Source organism: Diachasma alloeum, unplaced genomic scaffold (genome assembly GCF_001412515.2).
Source record: "Diachasma alloeum isolate Michigan unplaced genomic scaffold, Dall2.0 Dall_scaffold_00208, whole genome shotgun sequence".
Lineage (NCBI taxonomy): Eukaryota > Metazoa > Arthropoda > Insecta > Hymenoptera > Braconidae > Diachasma > Diachasma alloeum.
Genome location: NW_021680373.1, coordinates 1,508,039 through 1,527,165, shown reverse-complemented (window position 1 = coordinate 1,527,165; position 19,127 = coordinate 1,508,039). Strand labels below are relative to the sequence as shown.

Here is a 19,127-nt window from a genome sequence, read left to right as displayed (position 1 = left end):
CCCCCCCCCCCCGGGTCATTCCCACCCCTTTTTCGCGCAGGTATAACGTCATAAGGGTTCAGCCAATTTTCAAAGAATAATTCCTGGAAGATTATTAAATGCCGGATGCACTGTAAGACAATTACTCTTGCAGTTATTGGTGAGGGTTGACGCCGGGGAAGATGGCTACATTTGCCTCCAATGCTCCATCTATGACGCGTTCTTCGTCAATCCAGTTACCTATTTTTTTTTAAGATTTCAAATATCGAAAAAGTAAAATTTACTCTTAAAGCTGAAAAGATTGAAATGTTTGAGGCTTAGTTGTCCCAAGTCCAATTTAAAACAGCTTTTTCATCTTTTGAAAAAATAAAAAAATAAAATAAAAAGAATTTTCGTAAATTTTACAAAATCTGTCAGTAATTAAAAAATGATTATCCAATTGTAATGTGAAGGCCCACAAAATGCGTGAGAGGTCAAATAAACCCACTTTATACGCATAATAATCAGAAGAATTTTGTTCTCCACCAGTCGAGTACTTCCCTCCCCCCCCCCCCCTAATTAATTCAATTGAATTATTTTAATTAAATACAAAACTATTGCAAAAAATACCAATAGAGATGAATTTTTGTTTTAATAGAATACAATAAATAAATATCAAAAAAAAGATCGAATTTTTAAAAATCTTCAAAAAAGTATGCGACAGCAATTAAATAATGTTGATCGAACTGTGATGACTCTGAAGACCCATAAAATGCATGAGAGGTCAAACAAACAGATTTAATACGCAAAACGTCATCAGAATTTTTGTTTCCACCAGTCGAGTACGTCCTCACCCTCCCGGCGATTAATTCAATTGAATTGTGTGACATTTCATCAGCCTGAGGGTCACACATACTCATGGCGTCGTCTCGTCACCTCGCAGATCCACCTGATCCAGCCACAAGGGCCCCACGTTCGTTGCTTCCAGGTAAGCGCCGTGACTTATGAGGCCACCCTAGGCCACCTAATAAATTTAGGGATAAAGTCATTGGGGACGGAAAACAAAGCGCAGGTCTCCGTGGATTTTTCCACGTTATATTTTTCCGAAAATTTCGAAAATTGAGAGGGAGAATGTAGTCGAATGTTATTATGGCTGTGGGTACTCCTGGGCTTGGGGATTAAAGCCCTTTAAACGACCCCCTTTGCCTGGAGTACCTTTACCAACCTGGGTTTTACACCATCTCTTTCTTTTTATGGAGATTTGAAACTAGCGGGATTTCCACGTGCATGCAATTCTAAAGGTGGGTATTTTGTCTTCGGAGAATTTTAATTTGCTTCGGCTGGAGTTTTGAAATATTGGGGGTATTTAAATTTGCTAGGGGTTTTAAATGTACACATTTGTGTTGATGTTTTCGCTGAAAAGTTGTCTGGATATTTAATTCTATAATCAGCAATTCTGGATGGAAAATCATGAGTCTGGAGTCGGCTTTTGATGAATCATGTGGGAAGAAGGGGGCCGGGTGTGAAGAAAGTCAATAGATTTTATTGAGAAAATTCCATGGGAAATATTGGAATAAAACAAGTTGCATAGAAAATAGTATATTTCGTAACGAGTGCAAAAAAGTGTTTTTTGGCGAGTGGGAGGTTTCTATCACGAGCCGAAGGCGAGTGATATAATCCCACGAGCTAAAAAACATTTTTTCACGAGTTACGAACAATATTTTTCATCACAATGTGGCGGAAATTGGACTTTTAGCCACGCGGAGCGTGCCGAAAAGTTCACTATTCGTCACAGCGTGATGAAAATGATGATCTAATATTTTCGATAATTCAATATTTCAAACGACCAATTTTCCATTCATTATGCTGTCATCGATTCTTGAGTAATTTTATTCATTATTCTAGATTTAAAACTGGGTAATTTTTCAATTGAATGACGGAAAAATATCAATGGAATTGTTTATTCAATGATTTTGCTGATAACCGTTGAAGGTCTGAACACTTTATTTTTCATTTTGAACCCTCAGAGAGCATTTTTAAAATCTGAAAAACATTCATGAAAAAATTTGAGAATTTTCCACCGTAAAAATCTTTTTTTTTATCGTAACTGATGCAGTCATGTTTGACATTCCAATAGATATCGACCTCATACAAAAAATGGAGTTTCTGAGGTTTAAAAAATTTATATATGCCAGAATGCAATTTTCACAGAATTCTTTGCAATTTTTCTTATGCAGAATCTGATTGTTTTTACCACATGTATCATAAAAAACATTTCACAACGTAAAACAACAAATTCAAAAATTCTCAACAAAAAAAATCCCAATAACGCTAAATTAAAGATAACAATCAGCCCCCAAATGCCTCACTAATCAGTATATCCACGTCCCACCACCACCACCCGTCAGTGACCCCCAGATAAGCTTAATTATCTCCCTCATTTGTGTCCCAATCAGCCAAGTAAACATCCCCTCCCAACGTCCACATTAATTACGCAAATATTTCTCCTTAGCATACATTATCTGGAAAAGCCCCGAGTAATGCCCAATATTTGCGTATCGCCCAGTTCTGCGAGTGCCCCCCGAGCCACCAGATTTTCCGGAAGGCCCCCCCCGTGAGTCCCAGAGAGCTGTCGCTGACGCCTGGTTCCGCATTGGCAAGCACCTGGGGCCAGTCCGCCCCCGGCGACACCCAGCCAATCTACGACCTGGCGCTCCCACCCCCCACTCCCCACGTACCCCCGAACGGTTTCGTGAGTCCCATTGAGGTCCTCCCGGACGTCTTAAAAGACACTCGTCCGGGCGAATTTTCATTCACAAATCTTCCAACTCTCCTCGAGACCAGTTGTGAGAACCTCTCGTACCACTCGTGCAAACGAAGAAAGAGAAGTCAAGTTGTCGTTGGGTTCAGCAGTTATTCGGACAGTGTTTTTTTGTCGAGGCAATTCGCCAAAGTCAAACATCGCAAGACATACGCGGACGCCGTTCAGGATTTTAAGTCGAGGTCTTGCCACAAAATGAGTGCTGGTCTGGCTAGATCTCAGAACAACCCCGAAGAGCCACAGATTTCTGCTGGCTCCAGTGGGTCTTTTCCGTCGCCGATGTCTGGTGACTCTGCGGAGATGTTCAACAACAATGACTACACGCGTCACTGGCTCGCCGCACCTGAGTTTCGGCCGCGTTCTGAGAGGCCGAGTGACGAGAGGAGGCACAGATTCCACCAGAACTCTGAGCCCAGCCGGGAGCAGATGGCGGAGAACTTCTGTCTGGGGGAGCTGGAGCACAACTACGCATTCAGACTGCTCTGGGACTACTGCAGCGTCGTCCGCAAGAGGTTCGATTACACCAAACATCTTGGGAAAGGTCGTCCTGTCCCCCGGGAGGTGAGGCCTGACCAGCCTCAGACGAGGGCTGCCGGTAACAATAATCAGTGGGCTGAGAACGCTGATCGCCCGATTCGCTAGAGTCCTCCGGACTCCGGACGCAGGAATTCAACGGTATAACCTTTACGCCGAACTGGCGGTCTGCGGAACCGCTATCGAAACTTTTATAGTATATCGTCATTGATAAATGTAGAAATTAAATTTCAAACTTTCAGTAGCTTCCTGTTTCATCGATTCCTATCGATACAAAATGTTTTTGATTTTTTTTCGCTCTGGCAAATCCATATGATAAAATGTTCATAACAATTTTTATGTGCGATGAAATACACAGATATTAAATGTACTCATGTTTTGCATCTTCTGTTTAACCTCTCTCCGTTTGATGAATTGTTTAATCTTTGCCGTTTTTGGCACGTAATTAAGTTCTTGAGTGTGTGAGAATGAATGATTGTATGAAGATTTGTAATGTGTAAATTATTCAATAATTACTTTGATGAATAAATGAAAACATTGTAAGATAAATTTTTGTTTGTTTATTTTTATTTGTTTTATTTTCCCTCTTTTTTGTTCTCGGAATCGCATATTTCAGGGCGAGTGCCCGGGGGTTTTTACTCGCGTGGTTGACCAGTAAAAACCCCATCGCACTAGTCGTGAAAGATCTTTTTTCGGAGTGATTTTCACTTTTACGAGTTTGGCGAAGGGTTAGTACCAATCTCCGGACGAGGAAAAGTGAAGGTCAGTACGGAAAAATATTTTGTTTTATGTTTTATTGGAATTTTTAATGCACTCGACGGTAAATTATGTTTTAAAAAATTGAATTAACTTATTTTTTTTTAAGTTGAATTTTTCTGATCGATCTTGAGCTTGAGAAATTAATGAACTTTTCTAATAGACTAATTCAAATTTTATTATTTCAATTAACTGATTTTTAAAAACAATTCAACCGTCATAATATGGCATAACTTTTCACGTTCAGTTGACATTTGAATAATTGAAAGAGGGTAGCCTTCGAATGAAAAATATGTAATAGATGATCACATCATCGAATCATCCCTCGCATTATCGAATCCGCAGAAAATGTAGAATTTTTATTTTTCTCCACGACCATGTTCTAGATCGTTTATACTTCAACTGTGAACGAGTCGCTTTGTCAATCTTTGGTGATTATTATATGAAAAATCTGTTCAATAAAAATTAATTATTAGAAATATTATTTTCATTATTATTCAAATAATTATAAATCAAACTCCCCATGAAATAAAATCTTCAACTAAATAAAAATAAGCAAACAAAAATTGATTTTCCATTTTTTTCATTTATTCATTAAAGTAATTATTGAATAATTTACATAATATGAATCCGTTCATTCTCACACACTCAACTCTTCAAAAACCTCATCATAATTATACATAGCAATGTATCCTTCGAAATCCTCCCTAAAATTATCACCTCCGTACGCCCCGTCCCTCACAAAACCCCCGGCAGGTCGTGTTTCCCCATCTAATGAAATCTTCAACTAGATAACAAATAAGATACAATGAGAAAAAAATTGCGAAATAAGCAAACAAAAACTTATCTTACAATTTTTAATTTATTCATTAAAATAATTTTTGAGTAATTTCTATATAGTACAAATCGTCACACAATCTCCTCACACACTCAAGAACTCTTCAAAGACCTCGCCAGTACGTTTGATTATAATCCCCAGAATAATTATACATAAAATCGTGTCCCCCTAAAATTATCTTCCAATATTTTCACTCATTCATTAAAATAATTATCAGAATTTCCGTATATTACAAATCGTTCCTCCTCCCGCTCTCAAGAACTCTTCAAAACCCCTGCCAGTACATCGTACTATAATTCCCAGAATAATTATACACGGAGAGAAATATTCAATAAAAATTACGTATCTTTTCCGTAATTCCGAAGCGAAATGTGGTTGTAGGAAATTTTACGTAACTCTCACGGAATTTTTCCAGAGCGTTCCGTAATTTTTATCTGAATCTCCTGTAAAAAATTACGATACCGTCACTTAAATTTTCTGAGTCGATTCCGTAATCGCTGAGCAAATTGTGAGTTCTGTAATTTTAACTGAACATTTCTCTCTATTTAGATAAAATTGTGCCCTCTTAATTGGAAGATAATCTTCCAACATTTTCACTCCTTCCCTAAAGTAATTATCGAATAATTTCCATATAGTACAAATCGTTGCTCCTCCCGCTGGTTCTGGAGACAGAACTCTTCAAAACCCTTGCCAGTACGCCGGATTATACTCCCCCGAATAATTATACATAAAATTGTACCCCCCGAAATCGCCCCCATAGGGCCCCTCCCCCCCGAACCCCCCAGCAGGTGGATTCATGAACTCCGGATACTGATAGTACAAATGCGGCATTGGACTAGGCGCTGGTGGGTACATGTCCTGCGGCATCCATGGTCTCTGCAGCGGTTGCGCCGGTCCCGGGCCCACGGGTACCGCAACGGGAACAGGATAGAACCCCCCGCCCCCGCAGTAGCACCGACCAGGTGCGAACCCTGGAAAGCCCCCGGAATTCCTCGCAATCTGGAGATGCAGCATGGATTTATCCAAATTGAACGTGTCGCTCCACCTCTGGAGTCTCTCCCTCTGCGCGAGTTCCTCGCGCTCCTCGAGCCCTGGATGAGGCCCAGCGGGGTACTCCGGCGCAACCATGGGGGCCTGATGCTCTGGATCTGGGCTCTCGAACAAGAGTTGTCGTGGGATGAGTGGACCCACTCCATCGGAGTCGTTGGAGTCCTCGTTGTCAGCTCCGTAATTGACGTCCTGCTCCATGGACTCAACGACAGGAGCACTCGCGGGGGCGGGAACGTAAGGCTCGTGGAAGGACATCACCGCTTCTTCCTCGGAGTACGCGCTGTCCGACGGACTGGCGAGCCGAGACCTCGGGAATCTCGTCGGCGTTGTCCTGATCAACGGACTCTCCTTCTTCTTGACGACGCGCGGCCGCCTCTTGAAGGGGGTCTGCTGTGTGGCCCTCCTCAGGAGCAGCGGAGCCCCCGAGCGAAGCTTCGATGGAGTGCTGGGGGACAGATAGGCCCCGGAGCGGGGACCTTCGACGTCGGAGCCCTCCTCCTCGTCGGAAGACGACGACGCGCGCGCCCTGGCGAAGACCCGGGCGATCTCACTGTCGACGGAGGACACGCGGTTGCTCCAAGCTGAGTCGGATTCGGACTCTGAGGAGTAGTCGATTGCGTCGCGCTGGATGACGGTGCCCCTCTGGTGCGGGGGGGACAAGCGAGCTCTGGGGGGGACCCTCTTCTCGCGCGGGGGCGACTTCATTTGGTAGGGGGAGTCTTCCAGGGCGATCTCCATGGGCTCCTCGGTGACGTTCAGGTTGGTGTGCTTCGCGGAGTTGTTGTTGGAGAAGTCGACGGACATGCTTATGAAGGGAGTCGCGCTGGAGGCGGTCGTCCAGCGGCTGGAGGACGACTGGTCGGACTCGTCCGCTGTCACCATGCTGTCGGAATCGTCGCTCGAGGAATCGAAGTGCGGGCGCGGGAGGCGTTGGGGAGACGGGGGGATCGAGGGAAAGGTTGAGGAAGTTATTGTGGAAGGTTTAGGGGATGCGGGGGTTTGGGGAAGAGAAATGTGATGGGGAGGCGGGTTTGGGGGTGTTTCAGATTGAGAAACTCGTTTTTTGAAGTTTATCGGAGGGATGACGGCTCCTGTGGCATCACCCCACAAGCAAAATTGTAATAAATTGATTGGCAGCATAATGTACTCCATCCCGTTTCGAATAATTCTTTTCAGTGTTGGTGAAGGCGTCTTCTCTACGGAAGGAATCGCTGGGGCTGATGTCATTTGAACGATTTCTAGTTTCGCTTTTTCTGATTGCTGCAGGTTCAGTTTCAATTCCGCGAATTTTACTTCATTTGGTGGAATGGAAATACTCGTTGATGTTGCTGGCAGTGTCACATTGGAAACACTTGGGCTCAATTCAGGGGACTCTCTAGGTGTCAAGGTAAACACCGAAGACTCGATTAAGCGGAGAGAATCGTTCTTCAGAGCTGCCGGGGAACGACGCGGGGTCTCCCTGGAGAACGGACTGTACCGGTTGGAGGCGCAGGAACTGGGCTGCATGTTACGAATGGAGCTCAACGCGATCTAGAAATAAATTATTCTCATCAGTCAAAAATCCCATTTAATTTCCTATTTCTAAACTTGAAATATTTAAATACTCGGGCTTATTACACGCGTAAAAATTTAATTGAAAAACGTATTTTCTTTCTTCTGGTAGGAACTTCCGTTGAATTTTTACGAGAATCTCATTACAAATTACATTTTTCATGTCACTTTGAAAATAATGTTTAAAAAAATTAAGAATAGGAATGTTGACGCTCTTTCCGAAGAGAATAAATATCGAAAAATTCAATGAAAATATACATTTTTGCCACTTCTTCAACTTTATTCAAAAAAAAAACTTGCAGAACAATTTCTACAGAACAAGAGCGTTACATAAAAAACCGAAACCATTTGAAAATTGGATTGTCTTCGCACTTGTCATTTCACCCGAAAAATCTCAAAAACCAAAAAAAAGGTCAAGCTTTTTCACACGAGAAGAAATTCCAAAAAATGTAAAATTACAAACACTGTTTACTTACGTTTCTGTCTGTACGTCGCTTGTTCATCTTCCTGCTGTCTCTCGGCATGTTGAACTCAACTCCCCTCACGCAAACTCCCCTCAACAGTGTAAACAAACAACAGTTCCAAAGAAATAAAAAAAATCCGCACCACTGACTTCAGAACTTATTCAACTCAAGGAAAATCGAATAGTGACAAATTGGGTGTCAAACTGACACTTAGTGACAAAGTCAGAAGTGTCAGGTGAACCGAGAGCCCCAGAGCACTTGACTGAGTGGCCTTCAATTTCTGACTGCTCCAGAAATCCAGAAACCCCTGTTATTTATCGCAAGTGGAAGGCAGCACTCGAAATTCGGTGCCCCTCCGTTGGTTGGGCCCAATGACGTCAGCGAGAGGCCCCTGTGGGCGGACCGCAGTGGTGGAGTGGGGCGGTGGAGGGGGAAGGAGTGATGTACAGAGAATTGGCACAGGTAGTAAAGCTAGTCAAAATTTACGGAGAAAACAGGTAGACGCGTGCATATCGAACAAGGTGGAATCGACGGATGGTGTAGGTGCCCCCCCCCCCTCATTGGGCCTTCAGCAGCGGCACAAAAGGGGGTGACCCCGTGGGGGCATCAAGTGCCCCCGCTATACTCGGAAATACCTCTTGGCTCAATTTCGCTGTGCGTTCAACAGCTAGCGTTGCCGTTTGCAATTTTATGACAGGGATTATTATACGGAGAGACAAAATAGGGAACAAAGTTACAGTGCTTATACCATCCGGCGCCAATGCCGGGTTTTCCCCGGGGATTATCCGCAAAAGCTTGTCTTCACCTGTTTCTGCGAGTTTTAATGGGAAAATTTTTATTACTTGACTGGGGTGGTGGTGCAGATGTTTGAATACAGTCTTTGAGGCTTTTGACGGAAAACATTGGGGTTTTAATGTTAGGTTGGAGAATTTTTGACTTTTGGGAATTTTTTTGTTGTCGAAATTCGGCGATTTTTGGTTTTGGGGGTTTTGTAGAGAAGGGCCTCAATTTTTATCGCTAGGGGTTTTTTTTTCATTAAAAAAGTTGAGCAAAAAAATTGGAAATTAAAAAAAAAAGAAGAGAAAAAGTTGAGTAAAAAACTCGGAAATTTGAAAAAAATATATATATTTATGAAAAATATTCTCTAGTTGGAATTTTTATTAACGGAAATGCGGGAACTCAGGATTTTTTTGATAGAATTTCCGAACACTCGGGTTTTTGCTGGAGATATGGGAATAAATTGTAAAAAAATTAGAAGATTAATGAATCGGTAGATTAATTGGGGAAAATGAATCGACTTTTCTGTTTTTAAACAACTTATTTTATTCGTATTTTGGAGATGTTTACTAGAAAAGATCCTCGACGTAAATTTTCATTGTTTCTTACGTTCTCATCTAAAAAATCAAGCAAAAAATTCAACAACAAAAATGTATAGGAAAAAAAAATTGATTCTTTCCCCAAAATTTTTTCCGCTTGAAGGGTTTTCGTAACAGAACGCGGGAGGACCTTCGCAATTCTGCAGTAGACATTCAATGAATTTTCCAAATGCTTTAGTTTTTTTTTTTAATGGATTCGAAAAAAATTCAAAGATTAATAATGAATTAATAGACAAATTGGAAAAAACGATAGATTTCGGTGTTTTTAAACAACTCTTTGCATTGAAATATTTTTCATAGAAAATCCTCGGCATAAATTCTTAATTTTTTCGTTTAATTCCAAAATTCAATCAAAAAAAAATTGAAAAAAAAAATTATTCTCGTCAGAATAAATTAAAAAGGAAGTCGATAATTTTTTTGCTGAAAAACTCCGCAAGTTTTCAATGGAATGAGTACAACTCTTGCTTTTCTATCATGTTTTTTCGTACGTGTTCAAATAAACCTTTCATGTTTCTATGAAAAAAGAATATTCGATTTAAAATATTACATAGGAGAACGTTTCCTCATCAAACACTCTACAATTATCAAAACAAACAGTAATTTGCGCAACAAATAGAAATATGCGTTCAATTCCCCCGATAGTCCCTGTCCGTCCACGAGTCTGCAAATTCCCTGATCAATACTACTTGCGCTCGGAGTCATTATACATAGTGCAGTGCAATTATCTCAATTGGAATGGTTTTCTTATCAAATCAAAATGCAGGGTCGAAGACTCGCAGCAATTTTCCTTCAGTCTGGTCATCACCGGATCACTCATTAATTTTACATCGAAATGCCTCGAAATAATTCGACAATTGTGGAGTTTAGTGGATTCCATTGATTGGATTGAATGGGATTCGATGTTTAATAGAAAATGTCATCACAAAATAGAAGGTGTCAACACAACATTCATGAGTCTTGAATGGTGCACAAAAGTATTTAAGAGATGGGCCTGGAGAAGGGGCGGAGAAGGGGTCTCCACAGGGAACAGGCCCTTCACCCGTTTTTCATAATCCCAGTGCATTCACGAGTCTGCAATTTGACCTGATCAATAATACTTTCGCCTGGAGTCATTACAGAGGAAATGCCTCGAAATAATTTTTCAGCTCTCGTCTGTTTATGCTACTACTGGAAAATCATTGGATTATGTCCGTTCAGGACGACTAATCTAGACCTGCACGGAGAGAAATGTTCAGTAAAAATTACAGAACTCACAATTCACTCACCGATTATGCAATCGACTCAGAAAATTTAAGTGACGGTATCGTATTTTTCCACAGGAGATTCAGATTAAAATTATGGAACGCTCCGGAAAAATTCCGTGACAGCTCCGTAAAATTTCCCACAACCACATTTCGCTCCGGAATTACGGATAAGATACGCCATTTTTATTGAATATTTCATGGGATTATTTTCCGAGTTGATGATAATTGTATTCACGCACTAAAAAAGTTCATAGAAAAATTATCTAGCGCATTCGCTAGACAATCCGATTGAATTTTTATTGAACTTTTTATTAGTTTTCGGCCAATTCTATTGAGATGTTCGATGGAAAATAGTTAATAGAAGAAGTCAATAGAAGTCGATTTTTTTATATAATTCCTTATTCCCTTCGGATATTTTGTATTTCTGTATTTCTCAATCTCGATTACAGTAATTGTGTTCACTCACGAAAAAATTTAATAAAAAAACCTAGCGAATTCGCTAGACAATTTCATTGGATTTCTATTGATCTTTTTATTAGTTTTTGGCCGATTCTAGTGAAATGTTCAATAGAAAATGATCATTTCAACTTTTTCAATAGAAAACTTGAAATGATTATGTTCTATTGAAATGTTTTTTATATAATTTCCTTGAGTCAATTTTTGCAAATTTTTTTCATATTATTTTTCTTTCTTTTTTCATAAAAAATATGAAACAAAAAAACTTGGGAAATTTGAGCGGAGAAAATTCTTTGTGTCAAAAACATTTATGAGTCTATACAAACATCTGGAAGAGCAATTTTTCCTGATCAATAATACTTGCGCTTGGAGTCATTATAGATAGTGCATTGTTGCAATTATCCCAATTGGAATGGTTTTATTATCAAATCAAAATACACGGACGAGGACTTGCAGCAATTTCCCATCAGTCTGGTGGTCACCCGGTCATCACTTGGCCACGTAATACTGAGATGTCTCAAAATAATTCGTTGCCAGTTGTTTTTTTATACTACTACTGGAAGATCATTGGATTATGTCCGTTCAGGGTGACCAATCTGGGCCTGGAGATCTCAATCCTCGAGATTACCATCGCTGTGGTGCGGTGTTTAGGGTGTCTCTATGTATTTCCCAATTTCGATTACTTTCATCGAGCGATTCATGATCATGGATTAATCGTAGTTCTTTCTGAAGCTACGGGATTCTTCACCGGATTAATAGTACTGCTGTTTATTTGGATTGTTTCGGCGACTCGCGTTAAAAAAATAGATAGTGTCATCAAAACCTTCATGAGTCTGCACAAACGACTGGAGGAAATGGGCCTCGAGGAGGCGCGGGGGAGAGATTTCCTCAGGAAAATGAGCCTTCACTCTTTTTTTGTCAATTCTTTTTTCTGGATTCACACGTTTGTTATTACCACGATATTTTGGATGGTGCGAACGGTGGGTTTCTCGGAGCTTTTATATCAGTCAGCCCGTGTGGTTCTCTGGAATACAGTCGTTCTGTTTGTTGATGGGGTTTCATTGATCAGGGACAAATTCCAGTGCATTAATAACGCCATTGAGAATTTTCATAATTATTTGGAGCTCGGGGATGACCCGAGGAGCATGCGGTTCGCACAGCAGGTGTTCTATATTGCAAGGTATTGTGTGATTTATTTTCAAGAGGGGAAATACCTTCACGGAGAGAATATTTGCATTATTAAAATTATCTTATTAAAATTATCTAGCAAAAAATACTGGTTGTTGAGGGAACTCTACCCTTAAGGCTTCAGGCATTTTCATTTTTGCGAAAACACTTGCGTTCACAAAAATAAAATTTTAAAAATGATTGAAATTAATAATTATTGTCAACCTATTGTTATTGATAATAATATTAATAATCATTTTTATTTTGAATTGAATATGTAATATTTGACGATTTTCACATAAGACTCTAGGTTACTCCAGGTTAAATAATGGTTTTTAAACATTTTCATTCATAAAAAGTAAAACGGCAATTAAACGGTGAGAAAAATTGCGATTCCGTCTTGAGTTTTTGAAAATCTGTTAATTGAGAACTGACCTCGTAAGGATAGAGCTACTTTAAACTTTCTTCTGTCATAAATAACTTTTGATTTCGGTTAAACATCGACGTTCAGTAAAATTCTTCATATTTATAAAATTGATTATTGATGAATTATTTCACAAAATTGTCTCAACAAGCAGATAATTTTTGATTTTTTCAAATTTCTCAAATATTTCAATTTTAAATTCACAATTTCAAACAAAAAAATCATTGCAAAATATTACTGGAAGCTGCAGTGGGTAATCAGAAATATTAAAGAGGATTTCAATATTTAAGCAGCCGAAGTAAACTGAACAGTTTCTTTTTCATTAAATAATTTTTATTGAAATTATTAAATTTGACCGTTATTTTAGTGAAGTTATCCGATCAATCTCAAAATAAATCACGGGATGAATGAGAAGCCGAGGAGTTGATTAACTAAACAAAATTGTTTAAAGATTAGAAACCCCGAAGAATGCCGGGGAATATCTAAGATCAATTGGCCAAATCCACGAGGATTTGAAGGATCTCCTCCACACGGTAGAAAACATCTTTGCAGTGCCAATACTGTTCGCAATAGTCGTGAACTTCATGGAATGCGCCTCGTGCTTGTATCTGATAGCCATGACATTGAGGAGTGGTAGCACCGAGTGGACCTTCAAAGAGATTGTAGCCATGACAACGTTTTCGACGTGGGTTATTGCTAATCTTGTCCATATGCTCCTCATTGTCAGCATACCAAGTTTAACTGATGAAGAGGCCAATAGAACTGGCAGTGCTCTTCATTACATGTGGATAACGTATCGACCGAGGAATACTCGCTTTGTTGTAAGTGGAATAATCCACGTTTGTGCGAACAAAAAAATCAAACGGATAATTGTAATTCTTGAATTGAGCATATTTTATATCAGAATCAAGTACATGCATAAACCTGATTCAAGAATAAAATATACTTGATTCAAGTATATTTTGTACTCGAGTGGGGGATGGGTGTTTCAATTCGAGGATTTATTTATTTACTTATTTATTTATTTAGTTATTCATTTATTTATTTATTGCTTTATTCAGACCCAACAGCTCAAGGCCAATTATAGCGTCAAAACTATAATTAAGATACATAATTAATTACAGCATAACTGTAATCATGATGGGGATAACAAAATCAGATTTAACTAAACGTATATGGCAATGAAATTCAGGATGATTATTCCGTATCAGTCCGGGTTGTACCAAGCGCTCTCAAGTGTAATATAAGGGTCAGACACTAAGTGTGAAAATATAGGGGTCAAAAGTGGAGGTTAAAAAATGAGGGTCGGAATATTAGAGTCAAAAACTGAGGGCCTGAATGTAAAGGTGAAAGAATGAGGGTCAGAATGTTAGGGTTAAAAAAAGAGGGTCAGAATATTGGGATCGAAAAATTAGGGTCAGAATGTAAAAGTAAAAAAGTGGGTGTCAGGCAGTGAGGGTCATATAAGGGCTAAAAACGGTGATCAAGCATAATATATGACTTATATTTAGACCCTCATTGCCTGACACCCATTTTTTTTACTTTTATATTCTGACCCTAATGTTTTGATCCTAATATTCAGACCCTCATTTTTTAACCTACACTTTTTGACCCTTATATTTTGACGATTAGTGTCTTTGACGATTAGTGAGAGGGCTTGCTACAACCTGGCCTGACACAAAACAATCATCTTCGAATTGAAATACCCATCCCCCAATTCAGGTTTATTTTTTCCGTGTCGGGCATTTGAATTTAATAATTTTAATTTTAATGGAATGAAAGTTTTTACTAAACTCAGACTTGATTTTTTTTTTTTCAATTCACAATGAATTAATAATTGTTTTTTAATGTGAAGACATGTTTACTTTATCCAAATAAACACTTTATTAGTTAGAAATGAAATCATTGTGGTAATTGGGTAGCCAAAAGTAGTAAAAAATTACATTAAAAAAAATTATTGGCAAAAATTTCCTTTTTTGAGTTTTTCTGTCATTAAAGAATAAAAAAGAGAAACACTTGGGGAATTTTTTAGAAAAACTTCTTCAGAAAATGAAAATCTATTGATTTTTATCCATCCAATAAAATTCCAAAAAACTAATTAAATTTCCGAGCAAATTCGCTGGTATTTCCTATTGATTTTTCACATTTTTGTAATTAGAAATCGAAATATCAGTTTAAATGTGATTACCTAGGTTGAAGCCGTGTCGATGCGTCTCCTCCAGAAGAAAACAGTCATCAGTCTCCACGGATTAATCCGCTTGAACTTTCCGCTGATCTATCGAGTAATTAAAAATGAAGTAACGAAGGGGGTAATTAAGTTTCTGAATTTCCAATTTCGTCTCCAGCTGGCCAACATAGTAGTCGGATCGCTCGTGATAATGATACAACTTGAGGAGCATGGTCGCGAGTTTCGAGAGCAACTGGAATTCAGGCTGCAACAATTACCAGGATTCCCTTTAGGGTCTTCAATGGGTGACCGCAATACTTCTGAGCATTACGGTTACAACTCGACTGAGGATCCTCACAGTCAACTCTTTGAACTCTCCACTATCGTGCCTTAACTAGTAACAAATTAATTATGAGAATTGAGAATTGCAATATCAATTTGTACAATTCGATTTTAACAAAGTTAAAGTTCTGTGACTATTCAATACGATAATTCGATGAATAAACGGGTACATCTGTATTATTAAAACTCATTCTATTTCTGGAGATATTTAATAAAGAATATCTCTCGATATTGAAGAGAAAGTGATTAATCGAGTCAACGAAAGTGAGAAATGTACTTGTTCTGTTGACTTTTCATGAATTTTTCATAAAATTTTAAAAAACTAATTTGAATAAAATTGTGATAAAAAATACAATGAGTTTACCAAAAATTTAAATGTTTTGAATGAAAACTTGTGGTGATGTCTCTCGCCATTTTTCCCTAAAATATTTCATTCAAGAGATAATTCATTTATTCTGTTGCAAAATTGACTCGTTTTGTTGGCCTATCTGGAATTTTCACCAAAAATCCTAGTGAAAAATGCAAATAGGCTATTAAAAATGCCAATATTCCAAGTAAAAACTTCACTGCAACATGATAATTTGTGAAATTCAAGGGTCCTTCTTAAAAATGTAGAAAAGACTCTAGGAAACACTTCAATTCTTCAATAGCCGAGCGATAAAACGATTTAAGTCGTCCAAGCTCTTAGCTGAGTTTTCGATAAATATCTCCGAATCTAAAGAAGATACCGAAATTTTTGTAAAGACCTTTTTTCTCCAGTAAATTGAGAGCTACAAAAAGTGTTATAACAAAAATTTCGCTATCTCCCTTAGATTCCGAAATATTTATTGAAAATCTTCGTTACATTCCAAAATATTTATTGAAAACGAGCCAATAGTTAAAAACGACTGAAACCGTGTTACCGCTTCGCTGCCGTCTTTCAAAAATGACAATTTCGATTTGACTGATAATTCCCACATCCTCCCACCCCCTTAAAGCCCCCGCCATCCCTCAACAAGCAATAAATCGACGATGAAAGCCTTAATGTTCACGGATTTGTCACTGTTCGCCCTCAACATCAATTTGCAAAATTACTTTTTCATCACAACCCCACCGTTTCCCTGTATTTCTCCCTCAAACGTTCTCAAACTTTCCAATATGTGTCCCCAAAACAAAACAACACAAAAGCCCAAGTCCCCCGTGTCAAAATCAATGTTCCTTTTTCTGAAATTAATCGGCATGTGTCCGTTCACTCTCGATAAAATCGACATAATCCGCAGATCAAAAACCGCCAGCCTCTACTCAACAATTTTGATAGTAGGGTACACCCTCTGCTACTGTCGTGTCGTGGTATCCCGGATCTCCATCATGCTGCCACGTGAAACGAATATGCTAGTGGTGATGGATTTTATAGGGCTCGGACTCGACTACTGGGTTATCATGGTCGTTTGGTTTTACGCGCTAGTTTATCAGAACGAGTTGAGATGCATCCTAAAGCATTTTATAACCACCAAGCGCGAAGTCGTGCTCCTCGGAATGACAGAGTGCTACGATGATTTCACGATGAACCTTCGCATTTTCGTTATATCGCTGAATTTATTCTTCTTCGTTCTTTACGTCGTCGATCACGCGTTGCTGTATCATATCAAAGAGTTCGAGTTTGGTGTGTGGCTGCCGTTCAATCTCCCGCGATGCGTCAGTATCAACATGGTGGGAATTTATCTTTACGCGTTGAAGACTATTCAGACGAGATTTCAGTTCATTAATTTGAGGATTGAGAATTTTCCCAACAATTTTTCCCTCGAGGAGGCACCCGGCGAGAGGAATTTCGGGAAGAACGTGTAATGGATTTTTATTTTTTAATATCCTAGTTTACTGCCGGGGGTGCGGCAAAATGGACAGTTGACTTTTATTGAAATAATTGATAAGTCAAGTAAATTTTTGAGGAAAAACTTTGCGGGGAAAAAATATCCCGCTTCGTCAACCGTTCAATGAATAATTAACATGAAAAATGTTAAGTGTCCATATTACCCCACTCTCCCCTGTTAGAAAAAAAGTTGAATTCAATTGAGTTTAGGGAGAAAGACGATTACATTGCAAACTCCACTGGAAATGTAATTCAAAATTTTTGAATTCATTGAGGATTCAAGAGTACATATGCCTGGATTTTCCTGATTTGTATTCATTTTTAAAAACTAATAATTAAATAATAATGATAATAACTGAAAATTAAATAATAATTACAATAAAAATTACAATAAAAACCTAGTGAATTCGCTAGGCGATTCTATTGGATTTTTATAGCTTTTGGCCGATTCTATTGAAAAATTCCTGAGCTTATCCACGTGTTTTTTTCCAATAAAAATGGAAAGGAGAAACATTTGGAAACTAAATAGACAAATTGTATAGAAAGATGAAATTCTATTAATTTGTTCTCTGAAATAGTTTCTATTGGACATTTTCAATTAAAAAACCCACAATAAAACTGATTTTTTCAACATTAAATATAAATATTCGATAAAGAGTATTATCAGAAAAATTTTGTTCAATTTTTCATTGAGAAAAGAATACAAATGAGATTAAAACATGAGTATCCGTTGATTTATGTCAATCAAATAATCAAGAACCGAATTAACGACTAAATCCCATCATTTTCATTTCCCGTTATTTATTTTCTAATGAATTGCAGATCAAATCCAATAGCGACAGCCGATCGTTTGCGAGCATTTGGAAAATTGCACAGAAATCTGCGAAACCTAGTTACCCTGATGAACAATTTATTCGCATTGCCACTGTTAATAGCCCTCATGATGCAATTCACCCAGTTGATCGTCAACATATACATGCTATTAATTTATATCAGCAACGGTAATTATTGTCACTGGAACGCCAATTCTTCCATGTCAATTGTTCTCGGCTGGCTGATCATACGCTTGATTCAAACGCTGTGCATTATCGACGTTTGCGAAACCATGAGTCAAACGGTATTTCATGCCTCTGCAGGTCTCACTGGATATATCTGGACGGCACAGAGTTACAATATTTTATTTTCTGTCTAGGCCAATAGAATTGGCAATTATCTTCACACGATGTGGGTGATGCGCAGACCGCAGTGCCCCGGCGATGTAGTTAAAATACTCTCCCTCGAGTGTCTTCAGCAGACGGTGAAAATTCAATTGTATGGGTCAATTGTATTGAATAATTCCATGCTGTTTAAGGTGAGAAATTATTAGTCGAAACAGTCATTTAAATAACTATTTGAGTGTTATTGTTTTAAAGAGGATAGCATTCAGCGCTTTCTGGCTCGTGAATTGAATATATGCAGTGGCAAATAAATTATTTATGCGACATAAAAATGCTTCAGATCATCCAATGCCCGAGAATTTGGCTGACAATCAGTAGTTAAATTCTTGTGACACGAGAATTTGATCAGCTTTAAATTTTCAAATGCGATGTTTAAATCTAAACAATGGAAATTTTGGGAAATCACTTCTTATTTTATTCAAACGATTAATTAAGAAATCAGTTCTGATTTGATTCAAATAGTTATTGAAAAACTCGATAACTTATCAGAATGCAATAAATTGAGTCATTTAGAATTTAGAATTATTTAGAATCCATATTCACAACCAGATGAGAACATTAAGGATGTTCTACACCCTTTCTGCCAAAATTCACGTTTTTTTTATTTTTCTGGCAAACCTATGATGGAATTGACGTGAAAAAATATAACGTTTTTGCGTTTTGTCTTTATTTAATGACTGACGAAATTTCAAGGTGGTGCGAACATTTTCCTGCGTTTTCTCTAAACTTTTAAAAAGAATCACAAAACTGTAGAAAAAACGCATGAAAATTATCGCACCACTACGCAACTTCGTGAGCCATTAAAGAATGACAAACCACAAAATCGTTATATTTTTTCACGTCACTCCCATCGATAATTTGCCAGAAAAATGAAAACAACGTCAATTTTGGCTAAAAGGGTGTCGAACATCCTTAA

The 19,127-nt window shown here is 38.4% G+C and overlaps 2 protein-coding genes across 2 annotated transcripts in view; both read left to right on the top strand.

Annotated features, from left to right (window-relative positions):
* The first annotated feature begins 11,560 nt into the window (after positions 1-11,560).
* On the top strand, positions 11,561-15,200 carry LOC114841107. The gene is made up of 4 exons (XM_029125979.1): positions 11,561-12,235; positions 13,107-13,460; positions 14,832-14,921; positions 14,985-15,200. The coding sequence occupies exons 1-4, from the start codon at positions 11,561-11,563 to the stop codon at positions 15,198-15,200; spliced, it is 1,335 nt and encodes a 444-aa protein (XP_028981812.1).
* A 1,085-nt stretch (positions 15,201-16,285) lies between these two features.
* LOC114841106 overlaps positions 16,286-19,127 on the top strand; it is a 4,178-nt gene continuing 1,336 nt past the window's right edge. The window contains exons 1-3 of the mRNA XM_029125978.1: positions 16,286-16,968; positions 17,817-18,111; positions 18,187-18,345. Of these exons, the coding sequence (XP_028981811.1) occupies positions 16,286-16,968; positions 17,817-18,111; positions 18,187-18,345 (1,137 nt within the window). The remainder of the gene's footprint in view (positions 16,969-17,816; positions 18,112-18,186; positions 18,346-19,127) is intronic.

Bases quoted from the DNA above. Each gene is read 5' to 3' on its own strand.
- LOC114841107 (XM_029125979.1), top strand. From the start codon at position 11,561: ATGTCTCAAAATAATTCGTTGCCAGTTGTTTTTTTATACTACTACTGG. The intron at 13,461-14,831 runs GTAAGTGGAATA...GTGATTACCTAG, and splicing joins CGAGGAATACTCGCTTTGTT to GTTGAAGCCGTGTCGATGCG. The intron at 14,922-14,984 runs GTAATTAAAAAT...TTTCGTCTCCAG, and splicing joins ACTTTCCGCTGATCTATCGA to CTGGCCAACATAGTAGTCGG.